The sequence below is a fragment of the Hyla sarda genome, chromosome 4 (genome assembly GCF_029499605.1).
Source record: "Hyla sarda isolate aHylSar1 chromosome 4, aHylSar1.hap1, whole genome shotgun sequence".
Taxonomy (NCBI): Eukaryota; Metazoa; Chordata; class Amphibia; order Anura; family Hylidae; genus Hyla; species Hyla sarda.
The window spans coordinates 165,427,794-165,455,750 of NC_079192.1; the positions used below are offsets into that span (position 1 = coordinate 165,427,794).

Here is a 27,957-nt window from a genome sequence, read left to right on the forward strand (position 1 = left end):
TCACCGCTCCTCGGGTCCGGCCATAGCAGGACCGGAGGATCGGTGGTCAGAACACCGAAGGGACGCGCCGCTGGTAAACACTTACCTACTACCAGCGCGCACGTCCTTGCTTCTTCTCCGCTGCTCCGCGCTCGGTTGCCATGGGCGCACACATTGGACGTCAGTGACGTCGCTACGTGCGCCTGCTCCCGGCAGTCCCCGCATTTTTAAAGTAAACACGGGCCGCAGGGACTTCACAGAGGCATCCTTGTGTTCCGAAAGCATCTTTCGGAACACAGGGATGTCCTAAGGCAAAAACACCCGGCGGGCCGGGTAAATGCGCTCCGCGGGCCGCATATGGCCCGCGGGCCGTAGTTTGAGGGCCCCTGCTGTAAAGTGTACAGCATGAAAACGAAACATTTTAAAATGAACAAAATTGTGGTTTTCTTTTCAATTTCCCCACACAAATAATATATTTTTTGGTTGTGCCGTTCATTTTATGGTACAATTAGTCATGTCATTAAAAAGTACAATTGGCCATGCAAAAAACAAGCCCTCATATGGATCTCTGGAAAGGATAGGGGATAAGATGTCTGATGACTGGGTCAAGCCGCTGGCGATGTGGCTCTGATGTCACAGCCATGCCCCCTCCCATAGACTTGCAATGAGGGGGCGTGACTGTGACATCATGGGGGGCGTGGTCGTGACATCACAGGCCTCTGGTGCAGCAGCCAGAGTTTTAGTTTCGTTAGGGTGCTGCAGATCCCAGCGGCAGGACCCCAGCAATCAAACATTTTATTCCCTATTCTTTTAAAAGGTGATAAGATGTCTAGGGGCTGAGTACCCCTTTAAGGCCAAAATGGGTTATGTCCTTAAGGGGTTAAGTATACTCATTTTCATACAAAAGTTGTAAAATAACACAAAACCTATATAAAATTGGTTATCATTTTAATCATATGGACTAATGGAATTTAGATGACGTACTTTTTACCATAAAGTGCACTGCACTGTGAAGCCCCCCAACATTTGCAAAATGGCTTTTTGTTTCACCGTAGATTTGGCGGCAAAATGAATGATGTCACTACAAAAGTACCATTGGTGGCACAAAAAATAAGCCCTCATTTGGGTCTGAGGTCCTGAAGGGGTTAACCCCTTAAGGACCCGGGGATTTTCCATTTTTGCATTTTCGTTTTTTCCTCCTTACCTTTAAAAAATCATAACTCTTTCAATTTTGCACCTAAAAATCCATATGATGGCTTATTTTTTTTGCGCCACCAATTCTACTTTGTAATTATGTCAGTCATTTTACCCAAAAATCTACGGCGAAATGGAAAAAAAATCATTTTGAGACAAAATTGAAAAAAAAATAAAAAACGCAATTTTTTTTACTTTTGGGGGCTTCCGTTTCTACACAGTACATTTTTCGGTAAATAATGACACCTTCTCTTTATTCTGTAGGTCCATACGATTAAAATGATACCCTACTTACATAGGTTTGATTTTGTCGTATTTCTGGAAACAATTATAACTACATGCAGGAAAATGTATACGTTTAAAATTGTCATTTTCTGACCCCTATAACTTTTTTATTTTTCCACGTATGGGGCGGTATGAGGGCTCACTTTTTGCGACGTGATGTGTTTTTATCGTCACCATTTTTGTATTGATCGGACCTTTTTGATCGCTTTTTATTCATATTTTCATGATATACACAATTTTGGACTTTGGAATTTTTTTTGCGCATACACCATTAACCGTGCGGTTTAATTAATGATATATTTTTATAATTCGGAATTTTTTTTCTAAATGGGAAAAGGGGGGTGATTCTAACTTTTATTAGGAAAGGTGTTAAATGATCTTTATTCACTTTTTTTTGCAGTGTTATAGCTCCCATAGGGGGCTATAACACTGCACACACTGATCTTTTACATCGTTCAATGGTTTCTCATAGGAAACCATTGATCGATGATTCTGCCGCTTGACTGCTCATGCCTGGATCTCAGGCACTGATCAGTCATTCGGCGATCGGACAGTATGGAGGCAGGTAGGGACCCTCCAGCCTGTCTTGTAAGCTGTTCGGGATGCCGCAATTTCACCCCGCCTAACCCTAACAGCTCCCTGAGATAACCGGAAATGTTTTAGTTTCACTTTAGACGTGGCAACCAACATTGAACGCTGCGTCTAAAGGGTTAATAGCACGAGGCACCGCGATCGGTGCTGAGCGCTATTATCCACGGGTCCCGGACGTTGTTAGAGGCTTGGCTGTGGCCCCGTGTTATAGAACGGGAGCGAACTCATGACGTACATGTACGTCATGGGTCCTGTAGGGGTTAAAAGCATTCTAACTGAACAATCCTTTTTACATTTCACATAAAAGGTTGGTACATTGCTTAAAAAAAAATAAAGGGAACACTTAAACATCACAATGTAACTCCAAGTCAATCATACTTCTGTGAAATCACACTGTCCACTCAGGAAGCAACACTGATTGACAATCAATTTCACATGCTGTTATGCACATGGAAACCAACAAGTGGAAATTATAGGCAGTTAGCAAGACACCCACAATAAAGGAGTGATACTGCAGATGGTGACCATAGACCAATTCTCAGTTCCTATGCTTCCTGACTGATGTTTCGGGCACTTTTGAATGCTGGCGGTGCTTTCACTCTTGTAGTAGCATGAGACGGAGTCTACAACCCACCCAAGTTGCTCGGGTAGTGCAGCTCATCCAGGATGGCACATCAATGTGAACTGTGGCAAGAAGGTTTGCTGTCCGTAGTGTCCAGAGCATGGAGGCGCTACCAGGAGATAGGCCAGTACATCAGGAGACATGGAGGAGGCTGTACTGTAGGAGGGCAACAACCCAGCAGCAGGACCGCTACCTCCGCATTTGTGCAAGAAGAGGAAGAGCAGGAAGAGCACTGCCAGAGCCCTGCAAGATGACCTCCAGCAGGCCACAAATGTTCATGTGTCCAATCGGTCAGAAACAGACTCCATGAGGGTGGTATGAGGGCCCGACTTCCACATGTGGGGGTTGTGCTTACAGCCCAACACCATGGAGGACGTTTGCCATTTACCGTAGAACACCAAGATTGGCAAATTCGCCACTTGCACCCTGTGTTATTCACAGATGAAAGCAGGTTCACACTGAGCACGTGACAGAGTCTGGAGATGCCGCAGAGAATGTTCTGCACCCTCCAACATCCTCCAGCATGACAAGTTTGGTAGTGGGTCAATAATGGTGTGGGGTGGCATTTCTGTGGGGCCTGACTGCCATTGGGGTACCGAGATGAGATCCTCAGATCCCTTGTGAGACCATATGCTGGTGCCGTTGGCCCGGGGTTCCTCCTAATGCAAGACAATGCTATTACTCATGTGGCAGCAGTTCCTGCAAGATGAAGGCATTGATGCTATGGACTGGCCAGCCCGTTCCCCAGACCTGAATCCCATTGAGCACTTCTGGGACATCATGTCTCGCTCCATCCACCACCAGACTTGCACCAGTTGCACGAGACTGTCCAGGAGTTGGCGGATGCTTTAGTCCAGGACTGGGAGGACATCCCTCAGGAGACTATCTGCCACCTTATCAGGAGCATGCCCATGCATTGTAGGGAGGTCACACGGGCACGTGGAGGCCACGTGGAGGGTGCCCTTCGGGTCCAGCGCTGGTCCTCCGGTGTCTTCTGGGCCCTCTCTGGTGACGTCAATACGCTGCTGCGCACGCCGTCCCGTCATCCAATAGGAATGGCGTACGCAGCGGCAAAATGACGTCGCTACGTAGGCCCAGTAAGGCCTTGTGGAAGACAGCGGAGGACCGGAGAAGACCGCTGAGGACCGGAGAAGACAAGGAGAGCCCAGCAGAGGCCCGGGGACACCATCGGGAGCGGCGGGGACACCATCGGGAACGGCGGGACGTGGTCCGGAGCAGCGGGGACAGGCGAGTACAGATTCCTATACTTTACATTGCACGAATCCCTCAACATACGATGGATTCGACAAACGATGGCTCGTTTGGAACTAATTACCATCGTATGTTGAGGGACCACTGTATGCTATACTATAACAAGGAGACAGCCTCTCTGTCTAGAGGAAAGAAGGTTTCTACATCAGCACAGACGGGGATTCTTTACATTAAGAGCCCTGAGACTTTGAAACTATCTGCCAGAGGAATTGGTGATGATAAACACATTTAAAGAGTACACAAAGGATACATTTGTGATGAGTAACAAATTACAGGCTATGGATACTAGATTTATATGGACAGAACATTGATCCTGGGATTTATTCTGAATGCCATATTTGAATTAATAATACATTTTAAATAAAATGTCCCCCTGGTATGGGGCAATAGGCATCATTCTCAATGTTTTATGCCTTTTTCTGAATCAACACAGTAGGGACACAATAGGCTTATAGGTTGAACTTGGTAAACGTTTGTCTCTTTTCTACCTTATGAACTGTGTTACTTTGAGAATGAGGTCCAGATTTTCCTGTTGGAATTAATTGTTAATGGTAGACCGAGCTTTTTAACTCCTTTTTGTTAAAATATTCTAAACATTTAATGATGTATAATAATCACAAACCTTATATTGTCCCTGTCACTTAAAAACTTTTGACATGTTCTACAGAAATGTCAAAAGATTTCATCAAACAGTTGGACAGACCCAAACTGAACAAAACTTTTGACAGTGCCCATTTAACCCTTAACCATGTACATAAAATAAGAAAACAAACTTAAGTTTTGCGTATTGCTCTTTAATGTTAAATATTTAACTTACTTATTGCTCCCTACAGTATGCTTGTAAAGCATAAAAACATTGTTTACAATTGTTTCACATTACAGGCAATACTTTGAGAAAGTCAGCTTTTTATAATTTCATATAAACACAGACAAGGGTTAGTCCAATTTAACCCTCCTTTTTAATGGAAGTGCACTTTTATTTGGCCCTGTGTATAAATAAAATGGTGTATAAAATCCTCAAAACATGGAAACCATCAATGGCCCATAAGAAAATGTAAATTTGTTTTTCCATTTAAAACAACTCAGTAATGTGGACACATGATATTGTTAAGTGGTATAATACAGAGTTTGTTCAATATTAGATTGAGAAGCATGGTCCTCTGTGACAAAATAATTTGATATGGATAACTGGGAGGTAGTGCTTATGAATAAAAACTGGTTCCTAACAATCAGATAAAGAATGGCATCAATGTAGCACATGTTCCATAAAGAAAGCTGCGGGCGGTTGGCAACTCCTGCTTTTGCATTACCATTATGCATAATATAAAATAACTAGCTTTAGCACATTATCTCCTATTAGGCCACACTATGTGCTGATAGATTACCAACATCATACAAAGATGCTAATATAACACATATGATAAAAAAAAATAAGCTATCCTAAAGATAAGGAAATGGGGTACAAATCTGTATAATGCTGCTGTCAATGTAGATGTTCAAATAACCCCAACTATGAACTTGGTCCTAAATGTATGCCTGTCTTAAATGCAGTGGACTAACATCCACAGAAACTTTACTAAGTCACCACATTATATGGTGGGAGGATATCCTAGTGAATGTTACATGACATCTTTTAAATAAAAACTGATCACTGGCAGCACAGAAGATGGAAAAAAATCTGAAATGTGCTCTTATATTTAAGATTGCTGTAAACAATTACGTTTCGTGTAAACTAGCTTCTGTGCTAGCCCTTAAAAAAGGATGCCCGACTTATTTGGAAATTTTCCTACAGTTTAAACAATAAGAACTATATTCTGTTTTATCCTTGCTCCATCCAGGGCCACTGCTCCAGTTTTCCCTGTTAGCTTTGTTTACACGGCAGCAGCGATCAATGACATGCTTGTATACCTCCATTATTACTGCAGCCAATCACTGTAAACAAAGCTGATAGGAGGGCCAGTGTGGTGGTACTGGACATCAGTTTAGTGCATCCCAATGAGCTGTAAAAAAAACTCCAAGTAATTCAACAAACCCTTTAAAAAGTTTCTAAAATTACAAATTGTAAACCTAATTTAGGTGTAAAACGTTAAAAACAAACAAACAAACATACTTCAATTTTTAAAAATTGTTCACACATTAGAAATACAATTTACAGTGTCAAGTATAGTGCAGGGCCCAAATGGGAGTAGCATGACTTCCGCTCAGAAACTACACTAGGCCCAAAACAGTATCAGTCTTTCCTTTTAAGCTATATAGAAAGTTTGGGAAGTTTGCAAATAAGTTTTAAGTTCTATGAGGATTTCTTCTAAACATATTCATTGCCAAATTCATTTGCCTTTGGGTATCTTGAGCAATGCATTGCTGGAGCTCAAAAGACAGTGTTATGGCTGTCACTATCTGGCAGTTATTTAACATGACCCCCACAAACAAATGCACACTCCATTGCTTCCACTGGGGAGAGGGGAAGAAAAAAAAAGGAAAAAAAAAACAAAAACAAACGTTTCCATGAAACTGTTGGCAGTTTTTCTCCCAAATTCAAAGGATTGGTCATGTTGAAAGTCCACACGCTTGATTATATTTTAACGTGAAATGTAAGGGGGAAATGAGGCTGAGGGAATCTTCAAACTAGAATGTTGACTAGTCCAATCAAAATCAGTGGGTTGGTTTGATGCTGATCAAAGGTGTATAGACATCTTTACACATGAATGCAAAGTGTAAATCTCCTTACTTGAGCAACCATCAGAATTTTGAAAGCAGCTGAGGACATGAATGGAGAAAAAAGAATAATATATCTCAAATCCGGAACAAAAGTGATAAAGCATACATGCAGAGTTACTCAACACTGCATGCACATGTTGTAAAATGTTGTGTAATGCCGTTCAAAAAGGGAGAAAGCTTTAATACAACTGGATCAACTAGGATATGCACATTTGATACATTATCCTCTTCAAACTAAACCAGTGACATACTATCATATACATAGAAATACTAAACAAGTAAAGGAGGATGTTAAGGCACTTGTTTATATTAGAGAAACATGCTTAATACAAAATTTGCTAACACAATACATTGGAATCCAGGATACCTGGTTAATAATTTACATAAAAAGAAACCTCTGAACCTGGAAAGGAGGTTACAGATGTAAAACAGGCACAATGACATTTTCAGTAATCACATATTCCTCACAAAATAAGAAATTACAAAATATTTCAAATAGAAATGTTCAACTCATCACTATGCTCCAGGCCTGCCTGGGCTACTGTGTGACCATTTTACATGGACCAGCTAAACCATCAAGTTGCAGCCAGCCTTTTTCATAGTCCTGCAGTAGTTCTAAGAAATAGCGAGTGCCTGGCTCATCATCATACCACACCTCAAACTGGGTGTCACGTAGGGTACGTGAGCGCCGATGCACCCGATGCACTCTACCAGGAAACCAGACTTCTTGTTCACCATCATCAAACAAGTGTAGGATGCGTTTCCCTACTAAATTTGGAAAACGTGAATTTGTACGTCGCCGCCTTCTTTTTTTGTAGGTAAACACTGGACGTGCTCTATATGGTTTCTTGCGACAAACTGGACTTTTCTGTAATTTGTCGTCCTTCTGAGGACTCTTTGGATTTGGAGTCTTATACACGTGGATACCGGAGTGTTTGCGAACTCTCTGTAGCTTTAAAATTAATTTCCTTGGTGAGGCACTGTGTGGTTCCTTTTTTGGGGGATCACTTCGTTTGAGCTCCTCTTTCTCTAGAGTTCGTGTACTTTTACCTGTAAAATAATATATAAAGTTACATTAAGGTGAAATAAAAAGTTTCTGAAATATTAAATAAAAACAGGGTTATCCAGGAATACTAAACACAAGAAAATTTTAATCAAAAGGACAACAACGTCAGGCTTGGTCTTCTCTTTAACCCCTTAAGCACAGACCCATTTTTTACCTTAATGACCAGGCTTTTTTTTTTTTATTTGACATGTGTCTCTGTAAATGGTAATAACTTTAGAACGCTTTTTCTGAGCGACGCAATTCTGAGATTATTTAATCGTCCCTTGAGAAAGTCAAATCAAGCAGACGAAACGTACGTTGGGGCGGTGGTGACAGAACCTCAATATAGTTGTTGCAGCGTATGGCATACTATAAGCACTTTATATAGGGAGTAGTGAAATTTGAGTTAGCACCTCATGTCATTCACTAGTGGAGGTCTGGATACCCCTGTAGGCATATGGGGGGAGATTTATCAAAACCTGTGCAGAGAAATGCTGCCAAGTTGCCCATAACAACCAATCAGATTGCTTCTTTCATTTTTAACATTTGAAAATTGAAAGGAGCAATCCGATTGGTTGCTATGGGCAAATGGTCAATTTTTCCTCTGCACAGTTTTTGATAAACCTCCCCCAAGATATTCAGTGAGACCCATATATTTGATTGCTGCTAACTTTCAAGTTCTGTGACACTATATTACAATATTGACCTGTCCCATCTTTTTGGATTAATTATCTATATATCCACCTAATAATGTATACAAAAATCGTTGCATGTATGTTTTTAATAATGTGTTCAATAAAATAATATTTTGATCAGTACCAATTGCTGTAGTTTTTTGTGTATACTATGCTTTGCATAGAGCTATTCCGAATCACCCCCAGCACTATTTGTTTATGATGAGGAGCATATACCCCGATACAAAAATAAGCAGCACCAATCTATAGTAGAAGTGGTGCATTGTTGTTGACATTCAGCATTTTTTGTGAAACACTCCAAAATATTGTGAAAAACTGCAAAATTTCTGGCTTTTTAAAAATTATTTTTTATGGTGTTCACTGTGCGGTAAAAGTGATGTTATATTTATTCTGTGGGTTGGTAAAATTATGGCAATACCCATTTTACATAGCTTTTTATGCAGGATAATTTACATTATAGCTTTATAGTACACGTCATTACAGACATGGCAATACCTAGCATATGATTTGTGTTTTTTTAATGATAATACATGGCTTTTATTGAAAAAGGGGACATTTTTTTACACTTCATACTTTTATTGAAGAACCTTTTACTATTTTACAGGTTATACTATGCCGCAATACATCGGTACTGCAGCACAGTATAACCTGATGAGCTGCACACACTACAGCCTGTGCGATCCAGCCTGAGGATGGATCTCACAGGCTTCCGTAGAAGGCAGACAGGAGGCCATCAGCTGGCCTCCTGCTGCCATAGCATCCAACGGTGACCCGCGATTGTATCGCGACGCCACTTTTGGTGAACAGGGGGAGCACCCTCCCCCTGTCAACACCATAGATGTTGTGATCAGGATTGATCACGGCATCTATGGGGTCAATGCTGCCGAGACAGGCACGATTGCGGCCCCAGCAGTTGCGGCGGGACCCCAGCTGTGATTGACAGGCGGGTCTTGCTGCCGATCTCCCAAGCTGCACGTGGCAGAGCAGGAGATCAGCAAGACGTATGCATACGTCCCAGCGCACGAACATGTCGGGTTCTGGGACGTATGCATACGTCCTGTAGTGGGAACGGGTTGAAAACTCTTTCACATGGGCCCATAAGGCAAGCAAATTCATTGACAGCAGCGCATCTTGTGTAAACATATGTTGCCATGTATATAAGAGAAGTAGTTTGAACTAATAGTTGGGGGGGGGGGGGGGTGGTATAATTCATTCTAACCTAGTAACTGGTCAATGAGAATTTCAGTAAATTAATGCTGATGGATGTCAATTACAGAAAATTGATTTGCCTATGTAAAGGACCTTTAAAATATTAGACAAATGGCATATTTTATTTTTTACAGTTTCTGAAAATGACACAAAAAACTAGCCCAATTTAGAATTAACTTATGTATTTAGATGACATTTTTTCCTAAAGCCTAGACAAGCCATTTAAAGGGTTGTCCCACTAATTTTAATATATGTAATTATATCATCCTTGCCGACACAACTAGATTACCAAATACTTTCATTTTTTTCTATTGCCTTGTTCAAAAGTTATCACCCTACTTGTATCCTGTGTGTCTGCCTTATGACTACTGTTATTTTTGGTTATGTCCCACAGCATTCTTGAGAAGGCTGGGTCACGCATGCTCAGTTGGTTTTCTAGTTCCCCATCCTGTGTGCATCTCCTCTCTCCTGCTTTGTCAGTTTGTCTGAGCAATGAAGAGCAACACCTTTCTTCCTGCTCTCCCAAGTAGTCACTTCACTCTCCTGCTCTGTCAGATTTCCCTACCCTCCATCCGACAGCCTGATATTGTAAATTGTGTTACACAGACAAGTCTCGGCAGTGAAAGGGTGGAAAGGGAGAAAGCAGAATGTAATCACTCCATCCTCCCCCTCGTTGACTGCTGAAACGAGCAGGCTGCTGGAAGGGGGGGGGGGGGGGGTACTGGAAACAGACAACAGGAGAGTGCAGTGACAGCGTGGGAGAACAGGCACTGCTCAGTACTTGTGTCAAGCAAGTACTAAGCATGTGTGACTCAAACTTCTAAGGGGCGCTGTGGGACATAACCAAGGACAACAACATCCATAACAAGGCAGGCACATGGCCTACAGGTGGGAGAACAACTTTTAAACAAAAATATTTGGTTATATTGCTGTCTCAGAAAACACTATATAATTAATTATATATTACAATTGGTGGGACAACTCCTTTAAATTGGCACTGGTATTTAAAACTTTTTATGTGCTGTAGAAGCATATCAAACGTTTTGATGGGTTGAAGTCCGAGTGTTCAGACTGATATCTATATAAAGTTGGGAGAAGTGCGCACTAAGCTTATTCTCTCCTGGGTCAGTATCATGTGACTGAGACGGTCTACGGGACTGCAAGTCTATTTGACTGTTTGTTTTGATAGTTAGAATGTGTGGTCACCAAGCGGAAAAGCCAAACAGACAAACAGTATCATCGCTTCCACAAGATCTACAGAGCTACTCGTTTATTTTTTCCCTATGGAGTCTTATTTCACGTGCATTGTAGGCCCCGCCCCCATCACCTACACCAACCCCCCCTGTCCCTCACCCAGTTGCTCAACTGAAGATAAATCCCCTATGTGTATATGTTCCAACCAAGTTGAAGTGAATTGACTCTTCTAGTGCCAAGTTCTGCCCAATAGTGAGAGAAAAATGTAAATACAAGGTAAAAAAAATTCTATATCAAATGGATAGCATTTCTCTTCAATGTCTGCAAGTACATGTTTCATTATATCTAATAAACCTGTGTGTAACCAAAATCCTTAGGCTGTATTCTGGTCGGTATTTCACATCATTATGTGTAAGCCAAAACCAGAAGGAGTGGGTCCAAAATACAGAAGAAATGCAAATTGTTCTATTATATTTCTGTGTGAGTTTCATTTCTGTTTTGGCTAACAAATACTGATGCAAAATACTGACCAGAAAACTGCTGTGTGAAGGAAGAACAATTTCATTAAAATCTATTGCTAAATATGTCATTTTAAGGGGGACTATCATGTCATAATACTTTTCCAGTGTCATATGGCCATTTGTAAGCTTAATTGAGGAATCTGAGTGTTGATAACCCTACAGGTTGATAATGCAGATGTAGAAGCACTCAGATAATCTCAGTGGAGTGAGCAGAGGATTATAGGGTGAGGTGGGGGATTTATCAAGGCTTGTATGTCAGTTTTCTGGTTCAAAAAGTAAAAAATGTTTGCGTAAGCCTAATTTTGCTTAAAGGGGTACTCCAGCAAAAAACATCTAACCCCCTCTCCAAAGGATAGGGGATAAGATGTCTGATCGCAGTGGTCCCCAGTGGGGACCACTGCGATCTCTGAGCCAGCAGTGGTGGCATACGGAACACGGAAACTTGGAGCTTCTATGTTCCTGACGTCCTACCTCGCCACCACCACTCATGTCTGTTGGAGGGGGCATGACGGCTAGTACATAGCAGTCACGCCTCCTTCCATAGACCTAAATAGAGGGGGCATGGCAGCTGTAGTCGCCAGTCATCTGGCACGGAGTGGAATTCGCTCCGTGCAAGGATGACGGGATACTGCGCTGGATCTTATCCCTATCCTTCAGACTACAATAATAGAAAAGCATATAAAATGGGTATAATTTTAATTGTATTGACCCATAGAAAAAAGAAACATGTCATTTTTACTGTAAGGTGTACAGCATGAACATGAAACCCTCCAAAATTGCGGTTTTCTTTTCAATTTCCCTACACAAATATATATATTTTGTTTTGTCATACATTTTATGCTAACTTGAGTTAGGTCATTAAAATTTGCAATTGGTCATGTAAAAAAGAAGCCATCATATGGGTATGTGGGTGGAAATATAAAATAGTTATAGTGGAGGAGGAAAAAACAAAAATGCAAAAATAAAATTGGATGTGAGCTGAACAGAGCCGATCAGGAAAGCATGGAGCACATGGCTTCTGCTTCTTGGTTTTGATCTGTGGGAGTGTGAAGTCTTGGCACCCAGACCTCCCCCAATCAAAACTATCACTTTGACAGTATTATGAAATGATAGTAACCTTTTAAAAATGTGATTCTTAAACATAATTTATGAAAAAATATAGTCTGAATTATATTCCCTTAGAGAGGATTAAGACATAACAAGGAGACAATTTCTATGTTTTCAAATCAACTAATGCCAGAAAGTTATACAGAGGAAGTTGTGTAGCTCTTTCCAGCTCTTTTTTGACCACAATGCTTTCTGCTGCCACCTCTGTCTGTGTCAGGAACTGTCTGAAGCAGGAGAGGTTTTCTATAGGGATCTGCTTCTGCTTTGGACACTTCCTCACATGGGCAGAAGTGTCAGCATAGCACGCTGAGGTCAGACTGGAAAGACTTCCTCTAGAGCATACAGCAGCTGATCAGTACTGGAAGGCCTAAGATTTTTAAATAGAAGTAATTTACAAATCTGTTAACTTTCTGGCACCAGCTGATAAAATTTTTATTTCCTCCGGAGTACTCCTTTAACCTTAAGGATGCAGGGCGTACCTTCGCCTGGTCCTGGTATATAACGCGTGGTAGTGCAGTGACCCCGCACCATACCGGGTCGGACCCTGGGCTAATAGCATGCAGCCGCGCACTATTAACCCTTTAGACGCGGCGTTCAAAGTTGACTGCAGCGTCTAAAATGAAATCTTCCCAGCAGCTCAGTCGGGCTGATCGGGACCATCGCAGTGAAATCGCGATGTCCCGATCAGCTAGAACGCGAGCGGAGGTCCCCTTACCTGCCTCCGTTGCATCCGATCGGCGATTGATTGCTCCAAGCCTGAAATACCGCCGATAACACTGAAGTGTGAAAAAAAAGTTGATAAAGATCATTTAATCTCTTCCCTAATAAAAGAATCACCCCCTTTTCCCATTAAAAAAAAAAAAAAACACTTTAAATAAAAATAAACATATGTGGTATCGCCGCGTGTGAAAATGTCCAAACTATAAAAATATATTGTTAATAAAACCGCACGGTCAATGGCGTACGCGCAAAAAAATTTCCAAAGTCCAAAATAGCAGATTTTTGGTCACTTTTTAGATCATGAAAAAATTAATAAAAAGCGATTATAAAGTCCGAACAGTATAAAAATGGTACCGATAAAAACTTCAGATCACGGCGCAAAAAAATTAGCCATCATACCGCCCCGTGAGCAGAAAAATAAAAAAGTTATAGGGGTCAGAAGATGACAATTTTAAACGTATAATTTTTCCTGAATGTAGTTATGATTTTTTTTTAGAAGTACGACAAAATAAAACCTATATAAGTAGGGTAGCATTTTAACCGTGTGGACCTACAGAATAAAAGATAAGATGTAATTTTTACCGTAAAATGCACTGTCTAGAAACAGAAGCCCCCAAAAGTTACAAAATTGCATTTTTTCTTCAATTTTGTCACACAATGAATTTTTTTTCCGCTTCGCCGTGGATATTTTGGTAAAATGACTAATGTCACTGCAAAATAGAATTGGTGGTGCAAATTTTTAGAAGGGGATGAGGAAAAAATAAAAATGCAAAAATGGAAAAACCCTGCATCCGTGACAGGGTTAAAGCCCGTTAGTGACCACTGTTTTAAGACATTAGACAGTCACTAAGACTATTCATGTCTTTTATGGCATAAGACATATCCTTCTCCCTGCCCATATTCTACCGTAAATTTCAAATACAGACTATTATTAGAACAGAAAAACAATGCACTTATATGCCTTTTATTTAGAAGTGGAGTAAGATACAATTCTTTTTACATGCATTGTATTTTTTTGCCAGTTGGAGACAAATGTCATAGTATCCCTTTCCTTTCCATCATGAGATGTTTAACCCTTGTACAGCGCGGCCACCAACGCCTTACATTGGAAAAGTTATCCCCTATCCTAAGCACTGTATTGCCATAGTGCTGTATTGAGGGGGCATGTTGACTGCCACTTTGTGCGGTGGCTGACACACACTATCTGAAGGGAGAGCTGGGACCCCGTACGGGAGATTGCCGGGGTCCCAGCGGTCAGACCCCCAGCGATCTGAAACATATCCCCTATCCATAGCATAGGGGATACGTTTTTCAATCCTGGACTACTCCTTTAACCCCTTCCCGACCAAGGACGTACCAGTACATCTTGGGTCCTATCCCTTTCTATAACGCGGGTCATAGCGGGTCAGGCCCGGCACCTAGCAACGACGGGGACCCGTGGCTAATAGCGTGAAGCACTGATCGCAGTGCTGCGCGCTATTAACCCTTTAGATGCGGTGTTCAAAGTTGATCGCCGAGTCTAAAGTGAAAGCTAATAAGTGCCGGTTAGCTCACTGGGCTGTTCGGGACCACCGCGGAGAAATCGCGGCATCCAGAACAGCTGGAGGACACGAGGAGGGTGCCTTACCTTCCTCCTCCGTGTCCCATCGCCAAATGACTGCTCTGTGCCTGAGATCCATGCATGAGCAGTCAAGCGGCAGAAACACTGATCAATGCTGTGCTATGGCATAGCATTGAACAGTATGAGAGATCAATGTACTGCATGTAATAGTCCCTTATGAGGGCTATAACATTGCAAAAAAAAGTGAAAAAAAAAGTCAATAAAAATCATTTAACCCCTTCCCTAATAAAAGTAAGAATCAACCCCCCTTTTCCCATTTAATAACAAAAAAATGTAAATAAAAATAAACATATGTCCAAATTATAAAAATGTATTCTTAATTAAACTGCATGGTCAATGGCGTACGCGCTAAAAAAAAACCTCCAAAGTTCAAAATAGTGTATTTTTGGTCACTTTTTATTTCATGAAAAAATGAATAAAAAGCTATCAAAAAGTCCAATCAATAAAAAAATTATACTGCTAAAAACATCAGATCACGTCGCAAAAAATTAGCCCTTATACCGCCCCGTATGTGGAAAAATAAAAAAGTTATAGGGGTCAGAAGATGACAATTTTAAACATATAAATTTTCCTGCATGTAGTACGACAAAATCAAACCTATATAAGTAGGGTATAATTTGAATCTTATGGACCCTACAGAATAAAGAGAAGGTGTTATTTTTACCAAAAAATTTACTGCGTAGAAACGGAAGCCCCCAACCCAAAAGGTACAAAATTGTGTTTTTTCTTAAATTTTGATTAATGATTTTTTTCCCCGTTTCGCCATAGATTTTTGGGTAAAATTACTGAGGTCATTACAAAGTAGAATTGGTGGCGCAAAAAAAAATAATTTTTTTTTAAATATCATAATAAAAGTTACACAGTTGCACAGGGGTGTCACAGATGTTAAATGAAGAATAAGGACATTGGTATAATTGATGTGTTATAATTGGGTGCAAAAAGTGGTATTATTGTGAGATTAAAACTCTACATAAAGAAGAAAAAAAATTCTAAAACTAATAACGAGGACACACTTACTGTTTAGATGCAGATACGCTGCAGACAAAGCTCCTACTAAATAGAGCTGCGGTGTAAATTTATGCTCTGAGGAGAATTCTAAATTTAAACGCAATTCAAGAAAGTAGCTGCACAAGAATAATAAATTTAACGCAGCTGCGCCAAATTTAGACAACAGGCAGAGGGGTAAAAAAACTTCTATTATACACTGGAAATGATACATGTCCCCCATAGACCCTAAACCACTGCCTTTTGAAGAAAACAAAATGCCAAGGACCCAAAAATGCAAGAAGAATGAGACTTTGCATCAGCTAAAATGGCCCAGATTATAAGATTAATAAAATTGTACGGTTATTAAGATCCATAAGAATTAGAGTTTTACTTTAATATTATGTCAGATTCATCAACTTCTTAGTGTATTTGGCTTTTTTTTTGTGTGCCCTGATTTGCATAATTTTGCACCAAACTGTAAGGAAAAACTGTAGTAAATATCCTGGGACATGTGAAAAAAAAAAAGAAGTGTTTCTGCTTGTTTTTTTTCCAGCCCAATTAGTAATCCAACACTGCAGGCAGCCTCAGCAGCCTTTAGTAATGGAGCACCGTTCATGTATACTATCAAAAGATTGCATGTAATAGTCCCATAAAAAAGTCCCTAAAAAATTGTGAATAAAATGTAAGGAATTAAAACATGCCTAAATGTGAATAGGCCCCTTCCCTAATAAAAGTTTGTTTCATGCCTCTTTTCCCATTTTCCAAATAAAATATAAACAAAAATAAACATGTTTAAAATAATGTAAACAAAACTTATGTTTTAAAAGTAGTAAAACAAACCTATATAAAAAACTGTCATTCTTGAAATCATATGGACCTACAGAATACTTTTTTTTTTTTTTTTTTTTTCAAATTTTCTCCCCCAAATATATTTTTTCACCATAGATTTCTTGGTAAAATGAGTGAGGTCATTACAAAGTACAATTGGTGGCGCCAAAAACACCTATTAGTCTGTAGGTGAAAGATTGAAAGTGGTGTGGCTATTAGAAGAGACGAGGAAAATGCTAAAGTAAAAAAAATATTTGCGTCCTTAACAACGCAGGATGTATATTTAAGGCCTGCACATGACCCCACGTCATATCGGGTCGGTCTCGGTAGCCATCAAAGGCCGGGATCGGACATCACTAAACCCTGTATTAACCCTTCAGACGCAGCGATCAAAGTTGATCACCAAGGCTGAAGTAAAAGTGAAACATTCCCGGCAGCTCAGTGGTGCTGTTCGGGACTGCTGCGGTGAAATCGCAGCGTACCGAACAGCTTGCAGGACGCGGGGAGGATCCCTACCTGCCTCCACGCTGTCTGATCGCCAAATGGCTGCTCCGTGCCTGAGAACCCTGGCAGCAGCAGTCAAGTGGCGATAACACTGATCAACACCATGCTATTGCATGGCAGTGATCAGTGTAGGAAATCAGTGTGTGCAATGTTATAGTCCCCTATTGCCATACTTATTGTAAGCCCCAAAAATGAATAATAGCATGATGTATCCGCCATGTTGTATGTTCTAAATAGACCACAGTGTATTCTAAAGTTTCATCTCAACAAAAGTGCCAGTCTGGGAGAGGAGTACTGTTTGTCTCCTTAGATATTTATGGCTGTTTAGATCAGACAGATAAGGGGACTAGTTACACTCTCTAGACACTACTACAAATTACCCAAGGTTAAGGAGGGTTGAGATAAGAAACTGTGAAATAATTATGTCTTATCCAAATAAACATTAGTTCTATATATACATATATTAATCAGTAGGACATATGATATTGTCATATAGTTAGTATTGTAAAGGACATAGATATATATATATATATATATATCTTATATATGATTCTCACAGGGAGCATTGCTTAGTGTTTGCATTCCTAAGACCTGGTGGGAAGGTCTCAAGTATAGACTTGATAATGAGTCTTTGTATAAGGCTAGTTAGCCAGTCTTGTGAATGTTATTCTGACTAACAATTACTTACCCATTTAACTAGACAGAGAGAGAGATTCACATGTCTGTGTGAAAGAGACCTCCATGGTATTCTTACCTCTCAAATGAATTTGGATGTATAGATAGGCCCCAAGATGTCTATGAGAATCCAGGTTTTAACTTATATATATGTCAAAAATAATCCCTGAATTTATAATTTAGGGCTCAATACTTCAGGTGTGGAATGTGGGTTTAAGACAAGTTATTGACAGTTAACCCTTAATGGTAATGATGCTAATTGCCTATACAATAGCACCGTCTAGCGTATGGGTAATTGACATTACACCGACAGGAAAGGCATTATGGGTGATATGCTCAATGCATTTTGAGTATTATAGTGATGTCAGTCATTACCATACGTACACGCCCAACCTACATTCATTGGGGAATTCCAATTTAGGGAGGTGTGTTTAATTAGAAAGTCTGGTAAACCAGATGTTAGGAACTGTAGACAATACACAAAGAAACAAAGGAAGAGAGACAAGGGAAAAAAAAAAAAAAAGAACTCTCTCCCACACAAACTAAAGAGGTCCAACAAGGTAGAAAAGCCATGTGAGATCGCAGCAAGCCAGACTGATCACGCGGTACCAGACCAATGGCTATCCATGATGATGAGATAGACCGTTCAGCTTTCCTAGGACCAGAAGTGAGGTTCTTACATAGACTTGGTAAGAGACACAAAAATGGTATTCCATTTAATTAAGACTAATTTGGTTAATGTGGATGGAATTATACCATTTAGATTGGAGAATAAATTAAATAAAATAATTATCTCCATATTGAGATTATAGTTTTAGGATATTGTGAGACTCCATTCTAACTGCAATCTAAGTGTTATAAGTATATTTGGACACGGTAGAGGATGAGGAGTCGCAGACTGTCACAGGACCAACGGCCTGAGAGAGTGGTGGAGGAAGCAGCATAACCTGTCCAAGTTGCTGTTGTGGCTGTGCAGGAATCACATTCACCCAGTGGGCCGTAAAGGACATGTATTGTCCCTGACCATAGTTGCAGTTCAAGACGTCGGCGCTGCTGTGCACTTTGGTACACACCGGAAGGCTCAAGGACTGGCCCACCTTCTCTTCCACAAAATTGTGCAGGGCTGGTACTGCCTTCTTTGCACAGAAATGATAGCTTGGGACTCTCCACCTCGGCACAAGCCATCAGTTCTCTGAAAGGTGCAGAGTCCACCACTTGAAAATGTGGTCCAGCAACTTGGATGAGCGGCGCATACTGTTGTCTCTTGGACATGGCTTCGCGGATTGATTGCTGGTGGAATGACTGACTAAAAGTAGGAGGAGCAGGAGCATCTGGAGCGACAGAAGGAGGGTATGATACACAGCTCCCTTTGGCTGAGGTGGTGGAGCCTTGGCTGGCTGAAAGAGGGAGCGGCGTGCCACTGGGTGATGCAGCAGGCTGGGCAACCACATTGGAGCCACGGTTCTCCCAGTCCGCTTTATGGTGGCACAGCATATGTTGACGCAGGGCCGTGGTGCCAACATTCAGACCCTGGCTACGCTTCACCTTCTGCCGACACATCTTGCATGTGGCAGTGTTAACCTCCTCCGGATGCTTGTTGAAAAACTGCCACACCGCAGAGTAGCTGATTTTCCCACCAACAGTCAGCACTAATTGACTGCTACTGCCACAGTCTCCAGGAACCCCTGTTGCACTACCTCCCGGGAAGGTAGGCTTCCTTGAAGCAGGTGGTCTCCCAAGGCATGTTTGGCTCCAGAATTTCCACTTCTGCCACCATGCTGACTGCCACCATGTTACCACCTTGCTGGCTCAGCTGCTGCTTCACAGGCAACCTGCAACCCTCTTATCCTGATGATGATGATGAAGCCCCTTCTGCACCCGGCTCCCAATTGCAAACGGCTTCATCATCATCAAGTGTCTACATGTCACTGATGTCCTCCTCAGGTTCCTCAATAGTGTTTGCTTCAGGACCCTGAATGCTGGCAACACCACCTCTCACATGACTCTCCTCATCACTACTTGCCCGCCTAATGGAGGAAGCGGCGGAGGTCTCCTCCACTTCTTGGCTGGGCAGTAGCTGCTTACTGTCCTCCATTAAATAGTCCTCACTGAATAGTGGAGCTGCTTAAGATACTTCTTTAGGGGAGGGAACAGCATAAGACAGAGGCAATGGAAGGAGACGGACTGCTGCCTGGCCATGCAAACTGGGGGTTATGTTTGAGGAACCCACCGACTGTTGACTGGGGGTATCAGATGTCACTTGTGATGAAGTGGATGACTGTGTTAACCAAATAGATGACAGCATATGGGTTGCTGGTCAAGACACGACCGCTATATGATACCAGGAGATCAGGCCTTTCGCTGCGACGCCTCGCCCCTAGTCTGCTGCAACCTCTGCCTGATGAATTTAGGCATCTGCCACTTCTCTGTGCACGTTCTGGCACTTATCTGCCTGACATACTTAGTGCGTATATGAGGGGAGTACAATACACTTCACTACGCTTAAAACCGTATTTGTCTAGAACAGCAGCAGGTGTGTACTTTTGGCTGGCATTTTACAGTAACTAGGCCCTTGAGACTTTAACAATAACAAAATAGTACACCAGTTAGATGTACGTATGTGGTATGCACTTAAGAGGGCAGCAGAATGTGCTCCACTACGCTTAGCAGTATTTGTCTAGAACAGCAGCAGGTGCGTCCTTTTGCCTGTACTTTCACAGTATCTAGGCCCTTGAGACTTTAACAGTAACAAAATAGTACCACTTAGATGTACGTATGTGGTATGCACTTATGAGGGCAGAAAAATGCGCTACAGTACACAAAGTATTTGAGTAGAACACCAGTCGGTGATTACTTCTGCCTGGACTTTCACAGTATCTAGACCCTTGACAGATTAACAGGTACAAAATAGTACACTACTTAGATGTAGGTATGTAGTATGCACTTATGAGGGCAGAAAAATGCGCTACAGTACGCTTTAAAAAGTATTTGTGCACAACACCAGCAGCACACAACAGTGATGCAGCACACAGTCGCTGTGTACTAAACCCAAAATTGCACTCGCTCTCAAAGACTATTAGGAATGGACTGCTGGGTATGTATTATACCGTCTACAGACTAGTATAGCCAACAGACCATTTGTTGTGGAACAGACACAGAGTTATGCTAAAAACTTATTCCTCCCTCCTCTCCTGATGTTTCTCCAGTTTAGCCAGCTTGTTCTAACGTATGAGGCAACACACAGCTCCCTGCCCCTCTCTGTAATACAATGCTATAGAAAGTGACTGGGAGGTTAATCCCTGCAGTAAAAAAAAAAAAAAAATTCTGTGAAAAATGCACTGCTCTCTGTCCACCAGATCGCTGACGTGACTAGGAGGTGAAACGCTGCTGGAAAAAGCTTTTCTGTGTAACATACAGTCCTCTCTCAGTAGTGTAATGAATGAAGTGACTAGCCGGAATATGGTTGCCGATTATATAGGGCTGTGACATCATAGGGGTGACTGGCTGTTGATAGGCTGCATCCTGCATGTGATTCAGGGTCATCCCGCCTACCCAGGATTCTTTGCTCCATGTCCTCACATGTGGATCCGCCATTTTAGATGCCCTGGAGCCTGGACCGCACTAAATGGAGTTTAACCCCTTAACGACGCAGGACGTAAATGTATGCCCTGGTGAGGTGGCACTTAACGCAGCAGGATGTACATTTACGTCCTAAGCATAACCGTGAGCATCGGAGCGATGCTCGGCTCATGCGCGGCAAGTCTCGGCTGCTGATCGCAGCCAGGGACCCGCCCGTAATGGCGGACATTCGCGATCCCGCGGATGTCCGCCATTAACCCCTCAGATGCCGTGATCAATATAGATCACGGCATCTGCAGCATCGCGGTCACTAAAATGGATGATCGCATCGCCCGCAGCCCTGCCACGGCGATCCGATCAACCAGCACGGCAGATGGAGGTCCCCTCACCTGGCTCCGCTGCTTTCCCGGTGTTTTCTGCTCTGATCTGCCTCCCCGCAGACCAGAGCAGAAGATGACCGATAATGCTGATCAGTGTTCTGTCCTATACATAGCACTGAACAGTATTAGCAATCGAGTGATTGCTATAAATAGTCCCCTATGGGGACTATTAAAGTGTAAAAATAAAAGTAAAAAAAATAAAGTAAAAAAAAAGAAAATTTGAAAAAAACCCTCCCCCAATAAAAACCTAAATTGTCCCATTTTCCCAATTTCACCCCCAAAAAGTGTTAAAAAAATATTTTACATACATATTCGGTATCGCCGCCTGCGTAAATATCTGAACTAGTAAAATAAAATGTTAATGATACCGTACGGTGAACGACGTAAACGTAAAAATAAAAAAAGTTCAAATTAGATGCTTTTTTTATTACATTTTATTTATAATTAAAATTATAAAATTTTAAATTAATAAAAAATGGATTAAAAGTTCTAAATAAGCAAATATGGTATCAATAAAAAGTACAGATCACGGTGCAAAAAATGAGCCCTCATACCGCCGCTTGTATGGAAAAATTAAAAAGTTCTGGTCTTCATAATAGGGGGATTTTAAATGTACAAATTTTTTTTAAAGTTTGCAATTTTTTTTAAGCACAACAGTAATAGAAAAGTATGTTATCATAGGTATCATTTTAATTGTATTGACCCAAAGAATAAAGAACACATGTCATTTTTACCGTAAATTGTACAGTATGAAAACAAAACCTTACAAAATTAGCAAAATTGCGGTTTTCTTTTTAATTTCACCACACAAATAGTATTTTTTTGGTTGTGCCATACATTTAATGGTAAAGTGAGTGATGGCATTACAAGGGACAACTGGTCGTGCTAAAAACAAGCCCTCTTAATAGTCTGTGGATGAAAATATAAAAGAGTTATGATTTTTTGAAGGCGAGGAGGAAAAAACGAAAACGTAAAAATTAAATTCTCTGCGTCCTTAAGGCCCAAATGGGCTGCATCCTTAAGGGGTTAACTTGCTGCTATTAGGATGAATGACCAATGCACTTTGTTCTCAGTTTCTTTTGTATGCATTGGCAGTACTATCTAGTGTTCTAAGTGTTAAGGAGATATATGTTTTTTACCTTGCATTATTAAAAGTTTAATTTTATGATATCTTCTTTTAGGAGTCCACCGTTTTAAAAGTAACAGAAAGAATACAATGCATGCTATAATGCTATGGCTTGCTGAGACAAAGTTAACCCCTTCATGACCCAGCCCATTTTCACCTTCATGACCTGGGCATTTTTTGAAAATCTGACCACTGTCACTTTAAACATTAATAACTTTGGAATGCTTTTACTTATCATTCTGATTCCAAGATTGTTTTTTCGTGACATATTCTACTTTATGTTATTGGTAAAATTTCACTGATATTTGTATCCTTTCTTGGTAAAAAATCTAAAAATTTCATGAAAATTTTGAAAATTTTGCATTTTTCTAACTTTGAAAGTCTCTGCTTGAAAGGAAAATGGATATTCCAAATAAATTACATATTGATTCACATATACAATATGTCTACTTTGTGTTTGCATTAAAAAATTGACAAGTTTTTACTTTTGGAAGACACCAGAGGGCTTCAAAGTTCTGCAGCAATTTTCCAATTTTTCTCAAGATTTTCAAAATCGTAATTTTTCAGGGCCCAGTTCAGGTTGGAAGTGGATTTTAAGGATCTTCATATTAGAAATACCCCATAAATGACCCCATTATAAAACTGCACCCCCCAAAGTATTCAAAATGACATTCAGTAAGTGTTTTAACCCTTTAGGTGTTTCACAGGAATAGCAGCAAAGTGAAGGAGAAAATTCTAAATCTTCATTTTTTACACTCGCATTTTCTTGTAGACCCAATTTTTTAATTTTTACAAGGGTTAAAAGGAGAGAAATCACCCTAAAATTGGTAACCCAATTTCTCTTGAGTAAGGAAATACCTCATATGCGTATGTAAAGTGTTCGGCGGGCGCAGTAGAGGGCTCAGAAGGGAAGGAGCGACAATGGGATTTTGGAGAGTGAGTTTTTCTGAAAGGGTTTTTGAGGGCATGTCCCATTTAGGAAGCCCCTATGGTGCCAGAACAGTGGACCCCCCCCACATGTGACCCCATTTTGGAAACTATACCCCTCATGGAATTTAATAAGGGGTGCAGTGAGCATTTACACCCCACTGGCGTTTGACAGATATTTGAAACAGTGGACTGTGCAAATCAAAAATTTTATTTTTCATTTTCACAGACCACTGTTCCAAAAATCTGTCATACACCAGTGGGGTGTAAATGCTCACTGCACCCCTTATTACATTCCGTGAGGGGTGTAGTTTCCAAAATGGGGTCACATGTGGATATTTATTGTTTTGCGTTTGTCAGAACTGCTGTAACAATCAGCCACCCCTGTGCAAATCGCCTCAAATGTACATGGTGCACTCTCCCTTCTGGGCCTTGTTGTGCGCCCCCAGAGCACTTTGCGTCCACATATGGGGTATCTCCGTACTCAGAAGAAATTGCGTTACAAATTTTGGGGGGCTTTTTTCCCTTTTACCTCTTGTGAAAATGAAAAGTATAGGGCAACACCAGCATGTCAGTGTAAAAAATGTTTTTTTTTTTACACTAACATGCTGGTGTAGACCCCAACTTCACCTTTTCATAAGGGGTTAAAGAAGAAAAAGCCCCCCAAAATTTGTAAGGCAATTTCTCCCGAGTACGGCGATACCCCATATGTGTCCCAAAACTGTTGCCCTGAAATACGACAGGGCTCCAAAGTGAGAGAGCGCCATGCGCATTTGAGGCCTGAATTAGGGATTTGCATAGGGTTGGACATAGGGGTATTCTACGCCAGTGATTCCCAAACAGGGTGCCTCCAGCTGTTGCAAAACTCCCAGCATGCCTGGACAGTCAATGGCTGTCCGGCAATACTGGGAGTTATTATTTTGCAACAGCTGGAGGCTCCGTTTTGGAAACAGTAGCGTACCAGACGTTTTTCATTTTTTGGGGGGAGGGGGGCTGTGTAGGGGTATGTGTATATGTAGTATTTTTTACTTTTTATTTTAGGTTAGTGTCAGTGTAGTGTAGTGTTTTTAGGGTACAGTCACATGGGCAGAGGTTCACAGCAAGTTTGCCGCTGGAAGTTTGAGCTGCAGCGCAAAATTTGCCCCATCTCAAACTTGCAGCACTCACTGTAAACCTCCGCCCATGTGAGTGTACCCTGTACATTCACATTGGGGGGAGGGTGCAAACATCCAGCTGTTGCAAACTCCGAGCATGCCCTTTGGCTGTCCATGCATGCTGGGAGTTGTAGTTTTGCAACAGCTGGAGGAACACTGGTTTGGAAACACTAAGTTAAGTAATAAACTTTCAAGTGTTTTGCAACCAAACTTAGTGTTTCCAAACCAGTGTGCCTCCAGCTGTTGCAAAACTACAACTCCCAGCATGCATGGTCTGTCAGTGCATGCTGGGAGTTATAGTTTTGCAACAATTGCAACAGCTGGAGGCACTGAGGTATGAAACGGACAATGTATCCCAACTAGTGTGCCTCCAGTTGTTGCAAAACTACAACTCCCAGCATGCCCAGACTGCCAAGGCATGCTGGAAGTTGTAGTTCGGCAATATCTGAAGGATCAGATGTTGCCGAACTACAACTTCCAGCATGCTTGGGCAGTCTGGGCATGCTGGGAGTTGTAGTTTTGCAACATCTGGAGGTCCACAGTTTGGAGACCACTGCATAATGGTCTCCAATCTGTGCTCTTCCAGATGTTAGAGAACTACAACTCCCAGCATGCCTGGACAGACTGAGCATGCTGAGATTTGTAGTTTTGCAACATCTGGAAGAGCACAGATTGGAGACCATTATACAGTGGTCTCCAAACTGTGGCCCTCCAGATGTTGCAAAACTACAACTCCCAGCATGCCCAGAAAGCCAAAGGCTGTCTGGGCATGCTGGGAGTTGCAGTTTTGAAACTCTCAGAGGCAGCAGTGAGATCGCTTTACGGCGATCTCACTGCTGCCAATGAAGATGCCGCACTGCTGCCGGAAACTCACCTCCGGGACGCAGCGCAGCCGGGACCGCACGGAGGATGCCGGGACCGCACGGAGGACGCCGGGACCGCTCGGGACAACGCTCCGACGGGTAAGTGACGCCGGGGGACGGGTCAGGGACACTTAGCAGAGCGGTGTGTGTCCCGATCCCCGTAATCGGGACTCACACACCGCGCTGCTAAGTATTCTGATAGCGAAACGCTGCTATCAGCTAGTCAGATTTGACCAGCTGATAGCAGCGATCGCTGGGGGGGGGTGGGGGACGAAACCCCCCGTGGTCGCACGGTAAGATGGCTGGCTATCAGTGATAGCCACCATCTTTCCGGGCGCTGCGGGATGCCGCGAGTAGCGGCAGTAATGTCCATGACGTACCTGTATGTCATGGGTCGGGAACACCTTGCCACCCATGACGTACAGGTATGTCATAGGTCAGGAAGGGGTTAAAGGGGTAGTTCGGTGGAAAACTTTTTTTTTTTTTTTATCAACTGGTGCCAGAAAGTTAAACAGATTTGTAAATAACTTCTTAATCCTTTCAGTACTTATTAGCTGCTGAATACTACAGAGAAAATTATTTTATTCTTGGAACACAGAGCTCTCTGCTGACTTCACGAGCACATTGCTCTCTGCTGACATCTCTGTCCATTTTAAGAACTGTCCAGAGTAGGAGAAAATCCCCATAGCAAACATATGCTGCTCTGGACAGTTCCTAAAATGGACAGAGATGTCAGCAGAGAGCACTGTGTTCCAAAAAGAAAAGAATTCCCTTTGTAGTATTCAGCAGCTAATAAGTACTGGTAGGGTTTAGATTTTTTTTTTTTTTATAGAAGTAATTTACAATTCTGTTTAACTTTCTGGCACCAGTTGATTTAAAAAAAATAAAAAAGTTTTCCACCGGAGTACCCCTTTAACCCCATAACGACGCCGGACATAAATGTACGTCCTGGTGAGGTGGTACTTAAAGCACCAGGATGTACATTTACGTCCTATACATAACCGCGAGCCTCAAAGAGATGCTCGGGTCATGCGCGGCAGGTGCCGGCTGCTGATAGCTGCCCGTAATGGCGGATGTCCGCCATTAACCCCTCAGATGTCGTGATCAATACAGATCACGGCATCTGCAGCATTGCGGTCACTAAAATGGATGATCGGATCGCCCGCAGCGCAGATCATCCAGAACGGCAGACAGGGGTCCCCTCACCTGCCTCCGCTGCCTTCCACTGATCAGAGCTATGCCCTATGCATAGCACTGAACAGTATTAGCAATAGAATGATTGCTATAAATAGTCCCCTATGGGAACTATCAAAGTGTAAAAATAAAAGTAAAACAAAGTAAAAAATAAAAAAAGTGTAAATTCTCCCATTTCCCCTATTTCACCCCCAAAAAGAGAAAAAAAAATGTATATATATTTGGTATCGCCGCGTGCGTAAATATATGAACTATTAAAATATAGTGTTAATGATACTGTATGGTGAACGGCGTGAACATAAAAAAAATATATATACAATTTTTTTATAACATTTTATAAAAAAAAAATATATACATTTATTAAAAGCTTTATATAAGCAAATATGGTATCTATAAAAAGTACAGATTACGGCACAAAAAAATTAGCCCTCATACCACCACTTACCGTATATACTCGAGTATTAGCAGTTCCGAATATAAGCCGAGGCCCCTAATTTCACCCCAAAACATAGGAAAAGTTATTGACTTGACTATAAGCCTAGGGTGGGAAATACATCATCCCCCCCCCTGTCAACACCCAGACCCCCGTCATTAACACCCCCATCATCATCACCCCCCGTCATCATCACCGCCTGTCAATCCCTTTGTCATCATCCAGACCCCCCTTTTGTTTTCTTCTCACCTCCCCAGATGTTGCTTTCTCGGTGGGAAGGAAGGGTGAGCTGGTCCGGGCCGTCCATCTTCAGCCATCTATGCTGCAAGGACCGTCCGGTGGGGAAGGTTAGTCATTCTGGGCTGTCCATCTTCAACAGGAGGCCCTCTTCTCCGCTCCGGGCCGGCCACGGACTAGTGACGTTGCGTTGACGACGACGCACAGGGACGTCCGTTGCGCAGCAGACATCTGTGACGTCCCTGCGCATGAACGTTCCTGCGTGGTGGCGTCAATGCAGCGTCACTAGTTCGGAGC

At 41.8% G+C, this 27,957-nt stretch overlaps 1 protein-coding gene across 5 annotated transcripts in view; it reads right to left on the minus strand.

Annotated features, from left to right (window-relative positions):
- Nucleotides 1-4,730: 4,730 nt before the first annotated feature.
- The window catches only part of C4H15orf39 (chromosome 4 C15orf39 homolog), a 175,591-nt gene continuing 152,364 nt past the window's right edge, over nt 4,731-27,957 (minus strand). For 3 of the 5 annotated variants that reach the window (XM_056572602.1, XM_056572603.1, XM_056572601.1), the window contains one exon: nt 4,731-7,711. In XM_056572602.1, the coding sequence (XP_056428577.1) occupies nt 7,200-7,711 (512 nt within the window). In that variant the 3' untranslated portion in view covers nt 4,731-7,199. Of the gene's footprint in view, nt 7,712-13,147; nt 13,209-27,957 lie in introns of all 5 variants that reach the window. The other 2 variants (XM_056572604.1, XM_056572605.1) reach the window with 2 other exon arrangements.